This window comes from Capricornis sumatraensis, chromosome 8, assembly GCF_032405125.1.
Source record: "Capricornis sumatraensis isolate serow.1 chromosome 8, serow.2, whole genome shotgun sequence".
In the NCBI taxonomy this organism is placed as follows: domain Eukaryota; kingdom Metazoa; phylum Chordata; class Mammalia; order Artiodactyla; family Bovidae; genus Capricornis; species Capricornis sumatraensis.
This window is the reverse complement of record NC_091076.1, coordinates 24467080-24484964: the sequence shown is the minus strand read 5'-3', so window position 1 is coordinate 24484964 and position 17885 is coordinate 24467080. Positions and strand designations below refer to the sequence as shown.

Below are 17885 nucleotides of genomic sequence, written 5' to 3'. Positions count from 1 at the left end.
AGTAATGTCTCTGCTTTTCAACATGCTATCTAGGTTGGTCATAACTTTTCTTCCAAGGAGTAAGTGTCTTTTAATTTCATGGCTGCAATCACCATCTGCAGTGATTTTGGAGCCCCAAAAAATAAAGTCTGACACTGTTTCCACTGTTTCTCCATCTGTTTGACATGAAGTTATGGGACCAGATGCCATGATCTTCGTTTTCTGAATGTTGAGCTTTAAGCCAACTTTTTCACTCTCCTCTTTCACTTTCATCAAGAGGCTTTTTAGTTCCTCTTCCCTTTCTGCCATAAGGATGGTGTCATCTGCATATCTGAGGTTACTGATATTTCTCCCAGAGATCTTGATTCCAGCTTGTGTTTCTTCCAGCCCAGTGTTTCTCATGATGTGCTCTGCATATAAATTAAATAAGCAGGGTGACAATATACAGCCTTGATGTACTCCTTTTCCTATTTGGAACCAGTCTGTTGTTCCATGTCCAGTTCTAACTGTGGCATCCTGACCTGCATATAGGTTTGTCAAGAGGCAGGTCAGATGGTCTGGTATTCCCATCTCTTTCAGAATTTTCCACAGTTTATTGTGATCCACACAGTCAAAAGCTTTGGCATAGTCAATAAAGCAGAAATGGCTGTTTTTCTGGAACTCTCTTGCTTTTTCCATGATCCAGCGGATGTTGGCAATTTGATCTCTGGTTCCTCTGCCTTTTCTAAAACCAGCTTGAACATCTGGAAGTTCACGCTTCACGTATTGCTGAAGCCTGGCTTGGAGAATTTTGAGCATTACTTTACTAGTGTGTGAGATGAGTGCAGTTGTGCAGTAGTTTGAGCATTCTTTGGCGTTGCCTTACATTCAGGTCAAAGAAGGACTAAAGGTCTTGTGCATCTCGGCACTGCCCTACAGCTTTGCTTCAGCCACAGGGATCTTTGCCCATTGTGTTTACTTTTTTCATAATCCCTTCTCCTTCTCACTTAGCATTTTCAAATCTTATTCTTTGAGGTCTCAGTCAAGTCCCTCTTACTTAGCTTTGAAATTTTTCCTGATCACTTCATCACAAATTCCCTCATTCCTTTGAGTTAAAAGCTTTTGCTAGTTAAATGTAATTAATCATATATTGTCTCAAGATGTTTATTCTTTTGTAAAGTTGCTGTTTATTCTGATCCAATTTGAATTTTGTCTGTGTACCTTCTCCTTATTGAAAGTAAATTATTAAGCTGTTCTTTTAGTTGAAAAAGTCGTACATTCACATTGCAAAACAATTAAATAGTATAAAAAAAATAATGTAGTGTTAAATGTCTCCCTTCTATGCCAGACACCTAGTCCCTCTCTGTAGAAGCAATGCCACTTTTTAGAAATGTTCTGTGTAAGGACAAGCATATGAAATATGCATCATACATCATTCTCCATCTTGCCTTCTTTCTAATTGTTATGACTGGGAAATGACTACATAGTAACATATAGACATCATTCATTCTTTTTAAGTACTGGAATACCAAACTGTAACCAATCCCCTAAGTTACAATTTTTGAATTAATAAGAACATTTTACATTATGGTTATAGGAATATCTCAAATTGTAAAGAGAAAATAAAGGATGGTGTGACTTGATAAGTAAACCTAAGACACTTTGCTGACTGCTGTTGGAGCTACATAAATGAATAAAGACCCTGTCTTTAGGTAGGTTAGAGACTGACACAGAAAGTGAATATAATAGGCAGTATTGATGAGCCTTAAGAGAGGTCCAAGAGAAGTAGGGTAAAAGCACAAGGAACTGGGCTTCCCTGGTGGTCTAGTGGTTAAGAATGTGCCTTGCAATGCAAGGCACACCAGTTCCATCCCTGGTCCAGGAAGATTCCACATTCCTTGGAGCAACTAAGCCTGAGAGCTGCAAGTACTGAAGCCCTCGTGCCTAGAGCCCATGCCCCACAAGGAAGAGTAGCCCCCATTCCCTGCGACTAGAGAAAGCCTACATGCAGCAATGAAGACCCACCAAAGCCCCCCCCCCCCAAATAAATACATATATATTTTTAAGTACAAGGAATGGAACTCTCAAGTAGGAACTAGAAATAGATGTAGATGGATGTGAACTGAGATTACTTAAATATGATTTATGTAATATTTGATACATAGAATATATATATAATGTATATATTTGTTTTAAAACACAGTTGACCAAACATTCATGAATCCATACTCAGTTAAAAACACTATGAATGCCAATGAAGCTACTTATGTACTCCCCAGCCAAACTCCCTATGTCTAGTCTTGTCTCATGTTCATGCCCAGTCATGTCTGAGTCTTTGTGAGCCCATGGACTGTAGCCCACCAGGCTCCTCTGTCCATGGAATTTTCCAGGAAAGACTGGAATGGGTTGCCATTTTCTCCTTCAGGGGACCTGCCCAATCCAGGGATCGAACCTGCATCTCCTGCATTACAGGTGGATTCTTTACCACTGAGCCTTGGACTGCTGTCAGATCACTTTTTTATCATGTCTTCTACTTTGTTTGAGAAATAATTACATCCACTGATGGATGGGTTTCCCTGGTGGCTCAGATGGTACAGAATCTGCCTGCGATGCAGGAGATCCCGGTTCCATCCCTGCGCTGGGAAGATCCTCTCTGGAGGAGGGAATGGCTACACCCTCTAGTATTCTTGGGTTTCCCAGGTGGTGCTAGCAGTAAAGAACCCATCTGCCAATGCAGGAGACACACGAGATGCTGGTTCCATCCCTGGGTGGGGCAGATCCCCTGGGAAGGGCATGGCTTACCCACTCCAGTATTCCTGCCTGGAGAATCCAATGGACGGAGGAGCCTGGTGGGCTACAGTCCATATGGTTGCAAAGAATTGGACATGACTGAAGTGACTTAGCAGGCACGCCTGCCCTGACAGGTAGCCTTCCCTCGGATTAGAGGCTCCCTCTGCTGGTTTTCCTCAGCTGGGCTTCCCTGGTGGCTCAGACACCAGGGAATCCACCTGCAATGTGGGAGAACCTGGGTTCAACTCCTGGGTTGGGAAAATCTGCTGGAGAAGGGAATGGCTACCCACTCCAGTGTTTTTGTCTGGAGAATTCCATGGACAGAGGAGTCTGGCAGGCTACAGTCCATGGGGTCATGAAGAGTCAGATATGACTGAGTGACTCACTTTCTGCTGGTTTCATGTATAGACACCAGTTGGTTATGTCTTTGTATTGGTGACACCATAGCAAAATTAGAATAATTTTTTTATTGAGTGCTTAGTGTGTGTATTAAATGCTTTGTAATCTCATTTAAAATTTAAAAACACCCCCAAAAGGAGGTGTTATTTTCTTTAGTTATTTCCTCTACAAATGACAATTGCAACATGACATGGGGAAGAATTCCATGACATGTAAGACCCTTTAGGATCTGTTTCCTGCTTCCTTCCCGAGCCTCATCGTCTGCCATTCTGACAAGCACTTTATGCTAGTCACATCAGCTTGCAGCTTCCTGAGGGGCTCATGCACTCTAATGCTTCCTTGCCTTTGCACCTGATACTTCCTTTCCCTGAACATTCATTCATTTGGCTAAGTCCTGCTTATCCTTTAAGACTGGGCTTGAGTGCCACCTCTCCCAGGAAGCCTTCCTTAATTCTCCAGGTTAAGTAAGCTCATGCCTCTATTATATTCCTTATCACAGTGTTACAATTGCATGTTTACCTGTCTTTACCCCACCAGACTGTAAACTCCTTGAACTTGGAATGGCCTCAGTAAATGTGTTTTGAAATATTTTGAATGATCCTGATACCATCTTTTTGTAATCATAGGTCATTGCTGTGCTCCACCAAATTAGTTACAACATGTGATTTGGAGCTGCTGTTTTTAGCTGTGATAGTGAAATCATGTAAAGTGCAGGTAGTGCCTTCAAGTGATGTTTTAGAAATCCAAGGACTGGACCTCAAAACAGTTTAGCTCATCTGCTGTGTATATCAGTCTTACCTAAGGGGTAGGTGTTAGGTGTAATGGAAAAGAAATATCCCATGGTCATTTTTTATTAAAATTTTTGGGACCAGAGGATTACTATTCTTAAGGAATAGAACCAGAAAGATAAGGATTGATTAGATGCAATATTTGAAAGGGATCCTTAATCTAGGATAAATATGCATTTAGGAAGTGTGAACGGTTGGGCAATAAGTGAACAAAAAATGAAATAATTAAGTCTATCTAAACTTAACTGAAAATCCTAATGACTGTGTCAGAAGCAAATTTGAGCATAGTGAAGCTTTCTCCATCTCTGAACATTGTTTTCTCATGGCTCTTAAAAGTCTAAACTCAAATAAAAAGGTCTAAACTCAGAGAGGAAAGATGAAACGTGATTATGTTTGTAATAATAGCAGTAATACTCATAATTAAGTTCCAGACTTCTTGGTGTCTGTTCTTTTCCCATACCTACCTTTCCCTTTTTATTTATTTTCCTAAGGTCTGTAAATCCTCGTTCATCTAGCAGACTGTTCTCTGCAATTTTCTGTCTATTGTGAATATACTAATGTACCAAACTTTTTTAAGAAAATAATTCATGTATAGTCCTATTCAAGTGAAACATTAAAAAAAAGACCCTTATTAATTTGTCCACATGCATTTATATTGTTCATGTAACAATTTTTTGTTTTGTTTTTTTTTTACTTAATATAAAAACTTCTATGACCTTCAGTGGCTATCATTGAGATAGACACTGATGCTGGGGTTTGTTTTTTTTTTTAATCTTAATTAACCAAACCAGATATGCTCAAGTGTCTGCCTGGAAGCTGCTACATTCTTTGAGGACTTTTGAGGATCTCCCACAAATAATCCAGTCTGCTACAGTGAAAGGCGTAGTCCTCAAGAGCTTGCTGTGGTACTACTGTGAACTTCATTTCTATCAGGGAATAATGACTTCCCCTTCACTTCAGCCTTCCAAATGTCCTGAATTCTTCTCATAGGAAAATCTTTGTAAAGTCAAAGCCATAATCATCTCCCAAAAGGGGAGATAAAAAATCCCATATACCATTCTATTCACCTCAATAGTGTTCATTTCTTTTCTAGCTCAGTCATTCTCTCTCTTGGGTATCTTGAAACTTAAAGATCTAAACTGCAATCTCCGGTGACCCCATTAACATTAAATAATAAGGAAACCATAGAGAAAGATGAAAACTGATTTTTAATATCTACAAATATATACATATATAAAAGCAAAAAAAACCAAAACTTCTAAAACTTTTCCATGTTTTCCAGCTTAACCGTTCCAAGCATGTTTTCCTTTGTTTAGTATAATTATGGATTATGTGTGAGGTTGGTTCTGTATTGCCTCCTGTGCATTCTTTCCTTTGGTAGAGAATCTGTGCCAGAGGACACAGAAGGACACATGATCCCTGCCCCCTGGAATCTTAACAATCAGTTTGAGGAAGGAAGGTGTCCTTTGTTGCTGATGCTGAGAAATCACTAATTGGCCTCACTTTTAATGCAGTTTAGAAGAGCTATGGGAATTCCCTGGCAGTCCAGTGGTTAGGGCTTGACACTTTTACTGCCGGGGCCTGGTTTCAGTCCCTGGTCAGGGAACTAAGATCCTATAAGCTGCACGGCACAGCAGAAAAATAAAACAAGGAAAAGAAGACTTGTATCTTGAGCGTAAAATATGTATTACATATCTGAATGTATTTCTATTTTGCCTACCCAAAGATTTGTATCAAAGAATGTCTTCACAGTGATGAGAAATCAATGACTGTTAAAAAGGTTTCAGAATGTTACTTTTTGTATTAAAGTATGGTATAAATATCTATTTCACATGTATAGCTTTGAGTTTTTAAGTTGTTTTTATAAATGGTGTAGTGAAAGGAAATGGAAAACCCAAATATGCTCTTAGAAAATAAGACCCTGCTCTCTGACACCTGTGGAAGTCTCATCCAGAGTGTATGTGCTTAGTTGCTTAATCGTATCTGGCTCTCTGTGAACCCACGGACTGTAGCCTGCTAGGCTCCTCTGTCCATGGGATTCTCCAGGCAAGAATACTAGAGTGGGTTGCCATGCCCTCCTCCAGGGGATCTTCCCAACCCAGGGATCAAACCTAGGTCTTGTATATTGCAGGCAGATTCTTTACCACCTAAACCACCAGGGAAGCACAAGAATACTGGAGTATGTAGCCTATCCCTTCTCCATGGGATCTTCCAGACCCAGGAATCAAACACGGATTTCCTGCACTGCAGGCAGATTCTTTACCAGCTGAGCTACCAGGGAAGCCATAGGTGACCAAATTATTCGTCATGATAGAATTAGCTGTGTGGTTCCCAGTGGAGCAAATGCCAAGGGCTTACAGCACATGGGAGCCTATTATACACTGCTTGCTGAGAAAATCTTTCTACTCAGTCAGTAAAATGGCCCAGTGTTGAGAGAGAACAGGTAACGGGCTGCAAGTAGACTCTGGGATCATGTTTTGAGGGAACTACAGCTCTATGCCTTCTCACCTCAGGCAGTCAGTACAGCACATTTAATGCCACCAGTGGAAGTATGTAACTCTATCCAGAAGGGGGGAAATGTTTATGAAGTTAGATGCAGGTACCCTTGACTGCAAATGATCCTTTATCACATCTTCCTCCTAAGAGATTTATTGACAAGATAATAATCAATTTTTCATTTAATTTTTAGTGCCCATATGGAGTGGCCAAGAGGAAGTAACAAATCAGGACTCTCAGATGCAGCTGTCCAACAGGTAACGCTGAGTGTAGATTTGCATGTATCCAACTGAAATCCATACACTTCATAGCTAACATAATGGCTGTTTGCATGGCATGTACTTACCAGGCTTCTGCAAATAAAAGTAACTAGTATGGACAAATCCAGAGTGCATGGGAGCAGTATTTTCTATTCTTTGATTTCTTATCTCAAAGTAGATCTAAGAGTATTTTGCAAGCCTGATATTTAGATACGCAGTTGACTTTTTAAAGGGTGGAATAGACTCCTTATTTGTAGGCAGTGATTTACCACTTCTATATTTAGGATACAGGATCCTGTATCTAAGGATATTGGTTATTTTCTTAAAAGTAGAGGAGAATTGGCCCATACCACTTAAAAATCAGTATGTATTTATTAATCCTAGTTGAATACATTTGGAAATTAGTCTCATGTGAATGGATAACCCCCATTATAATTTCAAGCAGAAACCAAGTATAATGCACAGATCCTTGAATCTTTTGTGTTTATTCAGAGGCCTTCTAGGGGTCTGGACCCCATAGGTTGGACTCTACATACTATATATTTTCATGCCATTTGTTGTTTTACTGTCTCATAATATAACATCCTTTCCTGAATTCTGATTCAGGTGATTTTAGCTTCTTAAACCTTCAGTTTATGGTTTTTAGACTATAACAACTGGAAGGAATAGCCTCATATTGAGAATAGTAATAATGTTGTAGAATCCATCCTAATCTGCTTCTCTATATAATCCTGCATTTATAGCTTTCAAGAGGAATGAATTCAAACATGTTTGTTTAATTTGTATAATTTTTAATTAGTTACAAAAAGAATGTATCCACTCATAAAACTTTATGTTTAATTGAAGTATAGTTGATTTACAATGTTGTGTTAGTTTCTGGTGTACAGCAAAAATAAAGCTTTAAATACTGCAGATGTCTATAAAGTGAAAAGCAGGGGTAATTTCGTTCTCCAGAAACAACCGCTATTAACAATTTAGTATCCATGTGTCCAAACGTTGTTTTCTCATGCTTCTGCAAGGCTTATCATCATTATTGTTGTTTTTATAATACATTTATGCTATTCATATTATCTTGCAACTTGCTTTATTTCCTTAATAATAAATGTTGGATATTTTCCCATATTGTATACATAAATGTATTTTATGTTCTTCTCAAGAACTATATATGGTCCTACATTTGGTTGTCATCTATTTAACAAGTCCTCTTTGGATGAATTGTTTCCAAAATTTTTTCTGTCTCCAACAAAGCAAACATACTTATATGTATATCTTTGCATAGTTGAGCATATTGCCATAGGACAAATTCCTAGAAGAGTAATTTCTAGATCAGGTGTTGCCAAATCTTCCTCTTAAAAACTTGAATAATTTTGCACTCTGAACAGCACTTATGGGAATGCCAGTTTCTCTGTAGCTTCTGCAAAAGTAGTTATCAGTCTTTTTGTGAAAGTCGCTCAGTCATGTCCGACTCTTTGCGACCCCATGGACTATACAGTCCATGGAATTCTCCAGGCCAGAATACTGGAGTGGGTAGTCTTTCCCTCCTCCAGGGGATCTTCTCAACCCAGGGGTATAGAACCCAGGTCTCCCACATTACAGGCAGATTCACCAGCTGAGCCACCAGGGAAGCCCATTAGTCTTTTTATTCTTTGCCAATTTTGATGGGCAAAATTGATGTATTTATTGTTTTAGCTCATATTTAGTAAGTATTAATGGTGGTAAGCATCTTTTTATATTATTAGGCCATCTGTATTGATTCCCTGTGGACTGCCTAATATTTTAAGAAAAGCTTAATTACTGGGCTATCTGTTGGTTTTCCTAACAATTGTCATATAACTCTTCTGTGTCATAAAAATATTAATACCTTATACATAAGCTAAAACTAAACATACATATTTTGTGCATTTTCTGAAATCATGATTTGTCTGTTCTGTTTTTTATAACCTAGGGCCATGGAACTACTAAGGGTAAAAGGTCAAAGATCATGGTCTGTTGGACTATCAGTAGCTGACCTGCTTGACAGTATTGTGAATGATAAAAAGAAAGTACATTCTGTATCAGTTTTAGCAAAGGTAATTGCTGTTCTCATTGTTTCATCATAGTTTTAAGTATTTACATTATTAATATAACAAAAAAAGTGCTGTTCACAATGTAACCTGATGTCTTGAGTATCACCAGCTTTCAGAGTAACACACGGCAGAAGATAGTTTGGTCTAACCCCTATCTTGCTTGGCTATGGGAAGTCTGGACTTCTACAAGGTTGCCTTTCACTCCCATTAATTTTTGGAATTCCCAAGAAGCATTTATATATTCCATAAACTTCTGGTTGTCATGTATCTCCTCAGCCAGCCAGGTCACCCCAGGCTGACATGCCAACTGGCCTCAGCTGGTCATCAGGCTGTTTCTCCAGTTCAGGTTGTCCTTTACTGCTTTATTCCAAGTATAAAGTCCCTAAAGCACAGCTAAGATGAGGCACAAATGCTTAACCAAATATTCTCAAAAACTTAGGAATACTGGAAGGGAAATAAAACATGGAAGGGAAAAACTGAAAACAGGTTACCAAATTTGACTTTCCTTCCCCTGGGAATCCACTCTAACAATCTTTTTTCTTTCTTTCTTTTTTTTTTGAGAGTTTGCTTTATTATTATTATTATTGTTTCACAATAAAAAACAAATAGCTATGCTCTCAGGAAAACGAATTTAAAAAGAAAAATCACAGAAATTTATTAACAGCATTTTAAAAAAGGCTTTTGAAAGATTTATTGAAATAAATTATCTCAGCCTAAACATTTAGTCATCACTCTTTTTTTCAGTTACTTCTCAACATTCTAAGAACTTTGTTATATAAAATACATTTAACTTTGCCAATAATTTTAGATAATACTGTGTTCTTCCCCAAAAGGACTACCATAAAACTATGCTTTCAGACATTAAAGAAAAACTTAATCCAGTAGAACGTAGGTCTGAACTATGTAACCTGTGCTTGCATGTTTCATATCCTTCAAGTCAAATGCATCAAGGATTTGAAAAAGTTCAGACCTGGGTCTGCTCCAAGGCAGGTGGACACAACATCTTAACTTTCCATGTTTAACTAAACCAACAGGAACCAAGTTATGAAAATGAGGGTCTCCAGGGAAGAAAGATGTAAAAAATATCTTTTATTTCTTCAATAAAACCCTTCAAAATTTACTCTCCCATTTTGTAAGGCCCACATTTCCTCCAAGGATCAAATCCACAACCTTTGGCATTGCCCAATTTACTTTACAAAGGAATTAAAACCATGAACCAAAGCCTGATGCTTAACGCTTTCAGTGCTGACCTTCCGCATGTCCAGGAGGGGGAATGGGGACAATGAAATAGAGAGGAGAGAACAGACAAACAGGATATACCTGTGAGATGCAAGAGCACCAGCATTAATGGAATAAAGCTTTGGATACAGAGCTCAGAAAGTTAGTCCCTGGGATGCAACAGGTCACCTCCTTTCACTACATCCCTGGGCTTTCCCCTCTCTGCTCCAGATATGAAACCAATGACAGTCTTTTTTCTTTACCTCTATCCTGTTACCCATATTGTAGGGTGCTAGCTTACCTCCCCATAAAGGGAGTATCTTTGACCAAATTCTTCCCTTCTCACAAAAATTAACTGCAGTTCATTTAGAAAATAAATGAACAAAGTTTTTTTAAAAATTCAGCTTGTATCACTTTGTAGTTCTAGGACCAGAAAAGGAGGAAAATATCCATATTTATGATATTAACTTTATGGCAGTGATGTAGCTCTAATCCTAATTTTTTTTCCTTTCAGGGATATTATGATATAAATAGTGAAGTGTTTTTAAGTTTGCCTTGCATCCTTGGAACGAGTGGAGTGTCTGAAGTCATCAAGACCACAGTGAAAGAAGAAACAGTGACTGAGAAACTCCAGAGCAGTGCGTCCTCCATCCATGGTCTCCAGCAACAGTTAAAACTCTGATTTTAAAGTTCAGAGTTACCTGAAAGGAAAGGTTAATTTTACCAACACATATATATGGGGTGGAGAACTTCTCTATCTTATTTATCCTTACAAACTGCTTGATTAAGGTCGGTGGTTCTTGGTTGGCTTTGTAATTTAAATCCTTAGGTAGTTAGATAAAAAGGAAAAAAAATCTAATTTTCTCTGTTCTTGACATTATCTATACTGTTCTTTAAACCTAAGCAAAGATAAACATTCATCTGCAATATACATCATTTAAAAATTATGTATCCTCAATTAGCACATTCAGCACTTTGGGAATATTTTAAAAATCATAACTTTTTAAAAGAAAATTACCCTCTAACTGTTAAACATCATAAGCTGAAGGCCCAGTATGTATGTATTTAAAATCTGTGCTAGCTCTACATTCAAAGGATCCAGTTTATGCTATTTACAGTTTTTCTTTAAAATAATGTTGGTAAAAAACATAATAATAATAAAGGGTTTTGTTTTCCCTCTTCAAATTAATTAGCTACCAAAAAAATGGAAAAGAAGTGTGCACATACTTTTCTTTGTACACATACTTTAATATAGTAAAAAGGAAAATGCAGTTTTTAAATATATGAACAAGAAGTGTAGTTTAATATCCAGCAGGACTGTCCTTTCTGCAATTTTCTGTCATCTCTCCTGGGCTATATAAGATTTCTAGCATCTCAAGAACACACCATGCCATAAGTAGAACCATAGAGACATGCATATTTTTAGTGGAAATAGGTTATGAATGAAAGCCAAGCATTTACTTTAATATATGAGGCTTTCGTAAAGGCATTGGTCTTAATGGGGAGAGACTGATTGAATGGGCTGATTGTTCTGAGCATATTCTTTAACTACTGAAGAAATGATTCACGGTACATCCTTTAACTACTCCTGAAGAAATGATTCAGGGTGCACCATTATGCACCCTGAATGGGTGATGGGTCAATAACATCTTCATATGTGAAAGACAGCATATTATTAGGAATGTGACATATAACTAATAGCAGCACCTAGCATCAACACTTCCAATATTTCAGGCAGTGTCATAAGCACTTTATTGTTTTATTCCTGAGGACCATTTATTAATCCTCACAGTAACCCACTGAGGTAGAGACTATTATCATCATTTTGTAGAGGAGGAAATTGAGGTTTAATGCCCCAAATCTCATGACTAAGGGACACTTATCCATACCACCTCTACTTTTTCTAAACTCTAGAAGAGGAAAAAGGCCTAAGAGTCAAAACAGTTACCACAAGACCCTAAAGCTGGGGTCTGTACTCTGATACTCTCATGTAGGGGCTTTTTTTCTTCAACACATTTTTTAGAAACACTGATTCTTTGATTTAGTAAATTCCTTAGTAAATAGCTTGGTGGGGGATGGAGGGTGGGTGGGGGGCGAACTGTATGCACTGAAGTAGGTATTTAGTTATTTAGTCATTGAGATAGTCTAGACTTGGAGCCTGCTATGCACCAGGTGCCATATTAGGCACCGCAGATACAATGGTGAACAAACCCTGGACTAGGTACAGGCTCCCATAGTGCTTATAATCTAGTGCAGGGACAAACCTCACAAATAAATGTACAATTCCAAGTGTGGTACTGTAATATGAAGAAGCCCCAGGTGCTTTGAAAGCATATTATAGGTGAACCTAAACCTGGTCAGTGAGATGGGAGCCAATGGATTATAAGAGCAGACACATTTTAGGCAGAGAGGAAGTAGTTAAACTCATGCTGATTTAGCATAATAATGGATGCTTATAATGATGAGCTTAAATCATAAAGGAAAGGTGAATTTATTCAATGTTCCATGTTTAAGAAAAAAGAAAAGTATTTAATATGCTTGGAAAGGTGTAAAAACTTTGGACATTTGAAGAAATGAACATTAGTTCTGTGTAATTTCACTACATGAATAGGTTATTTTGGTGTTAACTGTAACGGTGTATCCTCACTGTCCTTCTGTATGAACTAGGAAAGTAAAACTAAAAGCACCATTGCTTGTGTTTTTATCCTAGCCTTTTCTAATATCAGATACCTTATTATGCTCTTGAAGAATAACCTAATTATAAGATACTGTATAAATAGAGGAATTGCTAAGAATTAACTGCATTATAAAAAGAACATGTCAGTACAATATTTACTGACTGTACTGTTATTTCAAGAACTGTGTTAGAATGAGTAGTCAAAGGTGGATAACAAAAAATTGGGGGGATGGGATGGGGGAGGGAATAAAGCAAAGAAAAAAAAAAAAGGATGAATAGTCATAGTCCTTGCCCTATGGAAACCCACAATATAGAAATAATTCTATCACATATTTTCTTGAGTGTTGAGTATTATAAATCACATATAAGTTAAGTAGTACCACCACCATCTCAGTGTGAATTGGTGATAATTTGACATTCATGATGGTTTCTATTAACCTTCATTTTTTTTTTCATCTTTCCAAAATCATGCATTCCCTCTACTTGTTATGGTTTTTAATGGGGCTTGGATTAAAATGCTTCTTTGATATTATAACAGAGATAAATATTTTCCAACTTACACTGTATCAAATAATTATTCTTAAATATCAAGAATAATGAATAAAATAAATTTTGACTTGAAAATTACCAGGAGATTCCTAATTTATTGAGTGGAAGGAAATTTATTCGGATTGAAGAGAAAGATTCTTTCATATGATTCATAAGTCCTCAGGATATTTAGTTACTTCATTTTAAGTGGCTTAACTGCAAAATGAAGAGAATGTATTTTGTTATTTTCAAAATTTTAAAAATTATTTTTAACAAAACCTTTTGAAAAATATATAACCTACATTCTTCCAATTGATAAAAGCAGAGTTGCTCTAATTGAAGGTGCTTCTGGCTAATAAGCTGTGTCTTTAAGAATAGCTTGAAAACCATATATTTTTAAGTGACAAAGAAGAGGTACAGGGAAGGACAGACTGTCCTATAGTTTGGTTTGACTGAAGCTGTATGCATAACTAGTATATAGTGTCCAAAGAAAGATACCTATTAGAATAGAATATTTTATGTGTGTGTGTTGGCAACAATATGTAATGATGCTTCCACATATCTTCACTTAGGCCTTCTTTATGTGACCTTCATTTAGATGCCAATTTAGAAGAGAATTAATACTACAGCCTGTTCCTCAGTACCACGATGCTAAAATTATCCAAATAATCATACTTCACACCCCCTCAAACCCAAGTGCCCTGAATGGCATTGTACTTACAAAACCGGTAGTGAGGTGTTTGACTAATGTATAATGACTTTTATATATGTGTGTGTGTGTGTATATATATATATATATATATATAAAATTATATATATATGTGTATATATATACACTTATATATATGTATAATGACTAATATAAATGACCATGAGGAGCTTTTATGGGTAGTAGAAATTCAGTTAAGAGTACCTATTCTTGGGTGTGCACACCATGTGTACCAACTGCTCGGGACCGTGCCTGGTGAGGCCCAAAGGCCTGCAGTTTGGCCAGCCATATTCCTCTCTGCGGCGCCCACTGGGGAAGACATATAAGAAATTTGCATAAGACAGCTGTTCAGAATGGAGCTGGAGGCTTATTTGTGCACAGAGATACTCCTGAGAATAACCCAGAAACTCCATTTGATTTCACACCAGAGGATAGAGGCCGTTGTGAAAAACTACCCAGAAGGGCATAAGGCAGCAGCTCTGCTTCCAGTTCTGGATTTAGCCCAGAGACAGGATGTATGGCTGCCCATCTCTGCTATGAACAATGCTGAAGAAATTTTACAAGTACCTCCAGTGAGAGTGTATGAAGTATCAACTTTTTATACAATGTATAATCCAAAGCCAGTTGTAACACATTCAAGTCTGCACTGCTAGGCCTTGCATGCTCCGAAACTCCGACAGCATACTGGAGGCCATTCAGAAAAAGACTTGGAATAAAGGTTGGAGACTACACCTGACAAACGTTTCCCTCTTATAGAAGTGGAGTGTTTAGAGGGCCTGTGTAAATGTACCAATGGTTCAAATAAATGGCAACTACTATGAGGATCTGACACCTAAGGATATTGAAGAAATTATTGATGAACTCAAGGCTGGCAAAATCCCAAAACCTGGGCCAAGGAGTGGACACTTCTGTGAGCCAGCTGGAGGTCTTACCTCTTGGACTGAACCACCAAAAGGACCTGGGTTTGGTGTGCAAGCAGGCCTTTAATTTATATTCAACTGTAAATATGTCAGTGGAGAAATAAAATATGAATCTCTTATCTACCTAAACTTTTTATATTACGTGTTCATTTCCATCTGTGTACACCTTGCTTGTAACCTAGCAACTTACAGCTGTTAAGTATCATGTCAGAACTTCAGAGCACCATTTTCAACTGCTTGTTCACTTTTTCAATATTAGGGTGCTGTGAAATAAAAATTGTCAGATTTCAAACAACAGCCAAAAAAAAGAGTACCTACTCTTGCACTGTACAAAACCATGAGGATCTGAAGCTGAGCCTGATTTCAAAGACTTGGATTTTTATAGTGGACAGGCTAGTACACACACCAAGTCCAAGGAAGAAGTTAGCCTGTATTATCATTCATGTCGGGCACAGTGGAGTTCTGACCTAAGTGAATGGTCTCTTGTAAAGAAATTACTGCCTGGCTTCCTGTGAAATGAGAGCTCTGCACTTTGCCCTTGTGAATGTAATATGAAGCTTAATGAAAAACAACCTGACAACCAGAGACACCCTGGGCATCGCCTAATCCAAGCCTTTCCTCTTGAGTTGGAAAAAAGCCTCGAGCAAGCCTTGCACTTGCCTGCAATTATCAGAAGGGTAAGTCAGTGGCAGAATAGTTTTCTGACTCCAGTCCAGTCTTCCCACTTGACGCATCAGTCATTAAAGCTCACTGGAAAGGTACTCCTACTTCTTACCCTCCCTGTACCTGCTCTTTTAGTGTGAGGGCAACTGTGAAAGAGCTGCCGATCTTATTAGCCCGGCTCAGCAATTCCACCCTCGGAACGGGTTTCCCTGGAGCTGGCCTAGGCCGTCAACCCCTACCCACCGCCGACCTCGGAAGTGACGTAAGGGAAGCGGAAGTGCTGGCGTGGAGGCCGATTTCCTGTTGCTAGAGGCGGGGGTGTGGGGGGCTGGCTCGTCCGTGTGCGGTTGTGTGGGGCGGCCTGGGGCGGCCCCGGAGCGGCTGACCCTCTGCCTGCAGGGACCGGAGTGGCGAGGCGGCCGCCATGGCGGGGTCGGAGAGCCAGCTCAAGAAAATGGTGTCCAAGGTGAGGCTGCGGCGCGCCCTCCTCTCGGCGCACACCCACCACTCCCCCCCGCGCCGCCAGGGCCTGCCTGACCAGCCCAACGAGCCCCCCAGGCGGGCCCGAAGCCCCGGGCTTCCCCCGGCCGCCTCTGCCGCCGCCCGCGCCAGGATGTCTGTCGCCCGGGGCCGGAGTCCCTGGGCCGGAGCCGGCGGGGGGCGGCGACGGTCAACAATGGAGCGGAGCCGAGGCCGCCTGCCACCTGCCGCCCGCCCTCCTCTTTTCGGGGAGAGAGAGTTTGGAGCGGTCTGTGGGGCAGCATAGTTTTCACCAACACAAGGAGGGGGTTGTACTTAAAACTCGGTCTTGGGCACCCCCTCCCCTCTTGTCCCAGTGCAGGGCTCTTCATTCTTTATTCGCTCTTCCCTCCCGGCTTCCTGAGGTGGTATCCTTTTCAGTTTGTATTCTTCACGCAGCTCAATAGCCCACCCCGCGGGAAATCGTAACTGTTGGTTGAATTGGCTCAATTATGAATAGAAACGTCCTGAGAAGCTCATTACCTCGGGTGAAATGGAATTCCATTACCATTCCAGGGTCTTTGATTTGCTCAGAGTGACTCCCTTTTAATTGTATGCTGCTTATAAAGCCAGTTGATTTACTTTGAAATTTTTAATTTAAACAGTTCAAGACCGGTGTGGGTTTGTTTTCTGGTTTTTCTCCTTTTTTAAAAAAGTTGTATTTTTCAGTTGTATTTAAAACCGTGAATTATTTTAACAACTACTTAAAATATGGCACCTGATACCGGAGTGAATTGGGTGCTTTTTGGTTTGTTGTTTTGTGTTTTTTTTTCAATTTATCAAAGCTAATTAATGAGGATAAGATGTATGTGAAATGGTTGAGAGTTGAATATTCTCCAGTTAAACAGGTTTACCTTTAGATACTTTTGTCAAAATAAGAATGGTAGAAAGTGAAGTATTTTAAAACAGTTTTCCGTATTATTAAAACACATTATTATATGTAAACTTATTTCTTAGAAGAATATACTTTTTTGCCCAGTAAAATCATCCCTATAGTCTTTGATTGAAGAGCAAATAATCTCTAAGGAGAAATTAATGATTTTTGAAATAAAGCTACTCTTTGATTTTTCTAATCATATCTTCGAGGCTTCTTATTTTCTTTCTTTTTTTCTAATTAAAATATAGTTGATTTTCTTTTGATAGAGTAAACTTATCTTTAATTGCAGAAGAAGTTTCAGGGAGCCTTAGAAAACTGTGGCCTGAATCTATGTTGTAGCATTTAGTTTTTCAAAGTACATTATTTTATATACTATGTAACTGAAGGGTGTCTGTTCCATAGCATTTAAAAAAATCTTGTCCTTAAAGTTTTATTCCTTCATGTATGTATATGAAAGTACCTATATATAAGGACAAGAATATTCAAATATTGGTTTGGAATTGTAGAAACCATAATCAAGTTTCCTAAACTTTCTGTTGAGGAACCTGCCTTCGAAGACAGAGGCAGGACATCTTTAAAAGATATTTTATACCTACACCTGCCATCTCCTCCCTCCATCCTCTTTATATCCTAAGAGCAGAGAAGGACATAGTTTGGTGGAAACCAGCACAATACTGTAAAGCAATTATCCTTCAATTAAAAATAAATATTTTTTTAATAAAAAAGGACATAGAGCAGAGGTGGGAGAGAATGTTTGTCTTTCATCTGGTTCTTGACCCAATACCTGAAAAATTGAGTCTCTTACAAGTGGTGATGTCACTTCTGATTACTGGCATCTTTTCTATCCAGCTTGTTAATAGATAGATATGTAGCAATAGTAAGTAGGATAATAGAAGCTATTTGTGGAGTTTTTTCCTTCTGGTGGAGGATTAGCTTCAGTTGTTATCCTTTCAGGTAGATGTGGCCCAATGAAAGAACTGGTAGCCAGGACCTGGGACACATTGCTAGGGTGATGGT

The 17885-nt window shown here is 38.7% G+C and overlaps 2 protein-coding genes and 1 pseudogene across 4 annotated transcripts in view; all 3 read left to right on the top strand.

The window, feature by feature from the left end:
* UEVLD (UEV and lactate/malate dehyrogenase domains) overlaps nt 1-14375 on the top strand; it is a 58107-nt gene extending 43732 nt beyond the window's left edge. For 2 of the 3 annotated variants that reach the window (XM_068976576.1, XM_068976574.1), the window contains 3 exons: nt 6625-6688; nt 8637-8760; nt 10490-11834. In XM_068976576.1, coding sequence (XP_068832677.1) covers nt 6625-6688; nt 8637-8760; nt 10490-10657 — 356 coding nt within the window. In that variant the 3' untranslated portion in view covers nt 10658-11834. Of the gene's footprint in view, nt 1-6624; nt 6689-8636; nt 8761-10489; nt 11835-14317 lie in introns of those variants that run through there. The other variant, XM_068976575.1, reaches the window with a different exon arrangement.
* Nucleotides 14052-14876, top strand: LOC138083504 (NADH dehydrogenase [ubiquinone] flavoprotein 2, mitochondrial pseudogene; annotated as a pseudogene).
* Nucleotides 14877-15808: 932 nt separating this feature from the next.
* The window catches only part of TSG101 (tumor susceptibility 101), a 42856-nt gene continuing 40779 nt past the window's right edge, over nt 15809-17885 (top strand). Inside the window, exon 1 of the mRNA XM_068978429.1 lies at nt 15809-15938. Coding sequence (XP_068834530.1) covers nt 15897-15938 — 42 coding nt within the window. The 5' untranslated portion in view covers nt 15809-15896. The remainder of the gene's footprint in view (nt 15939-17885) is intronic.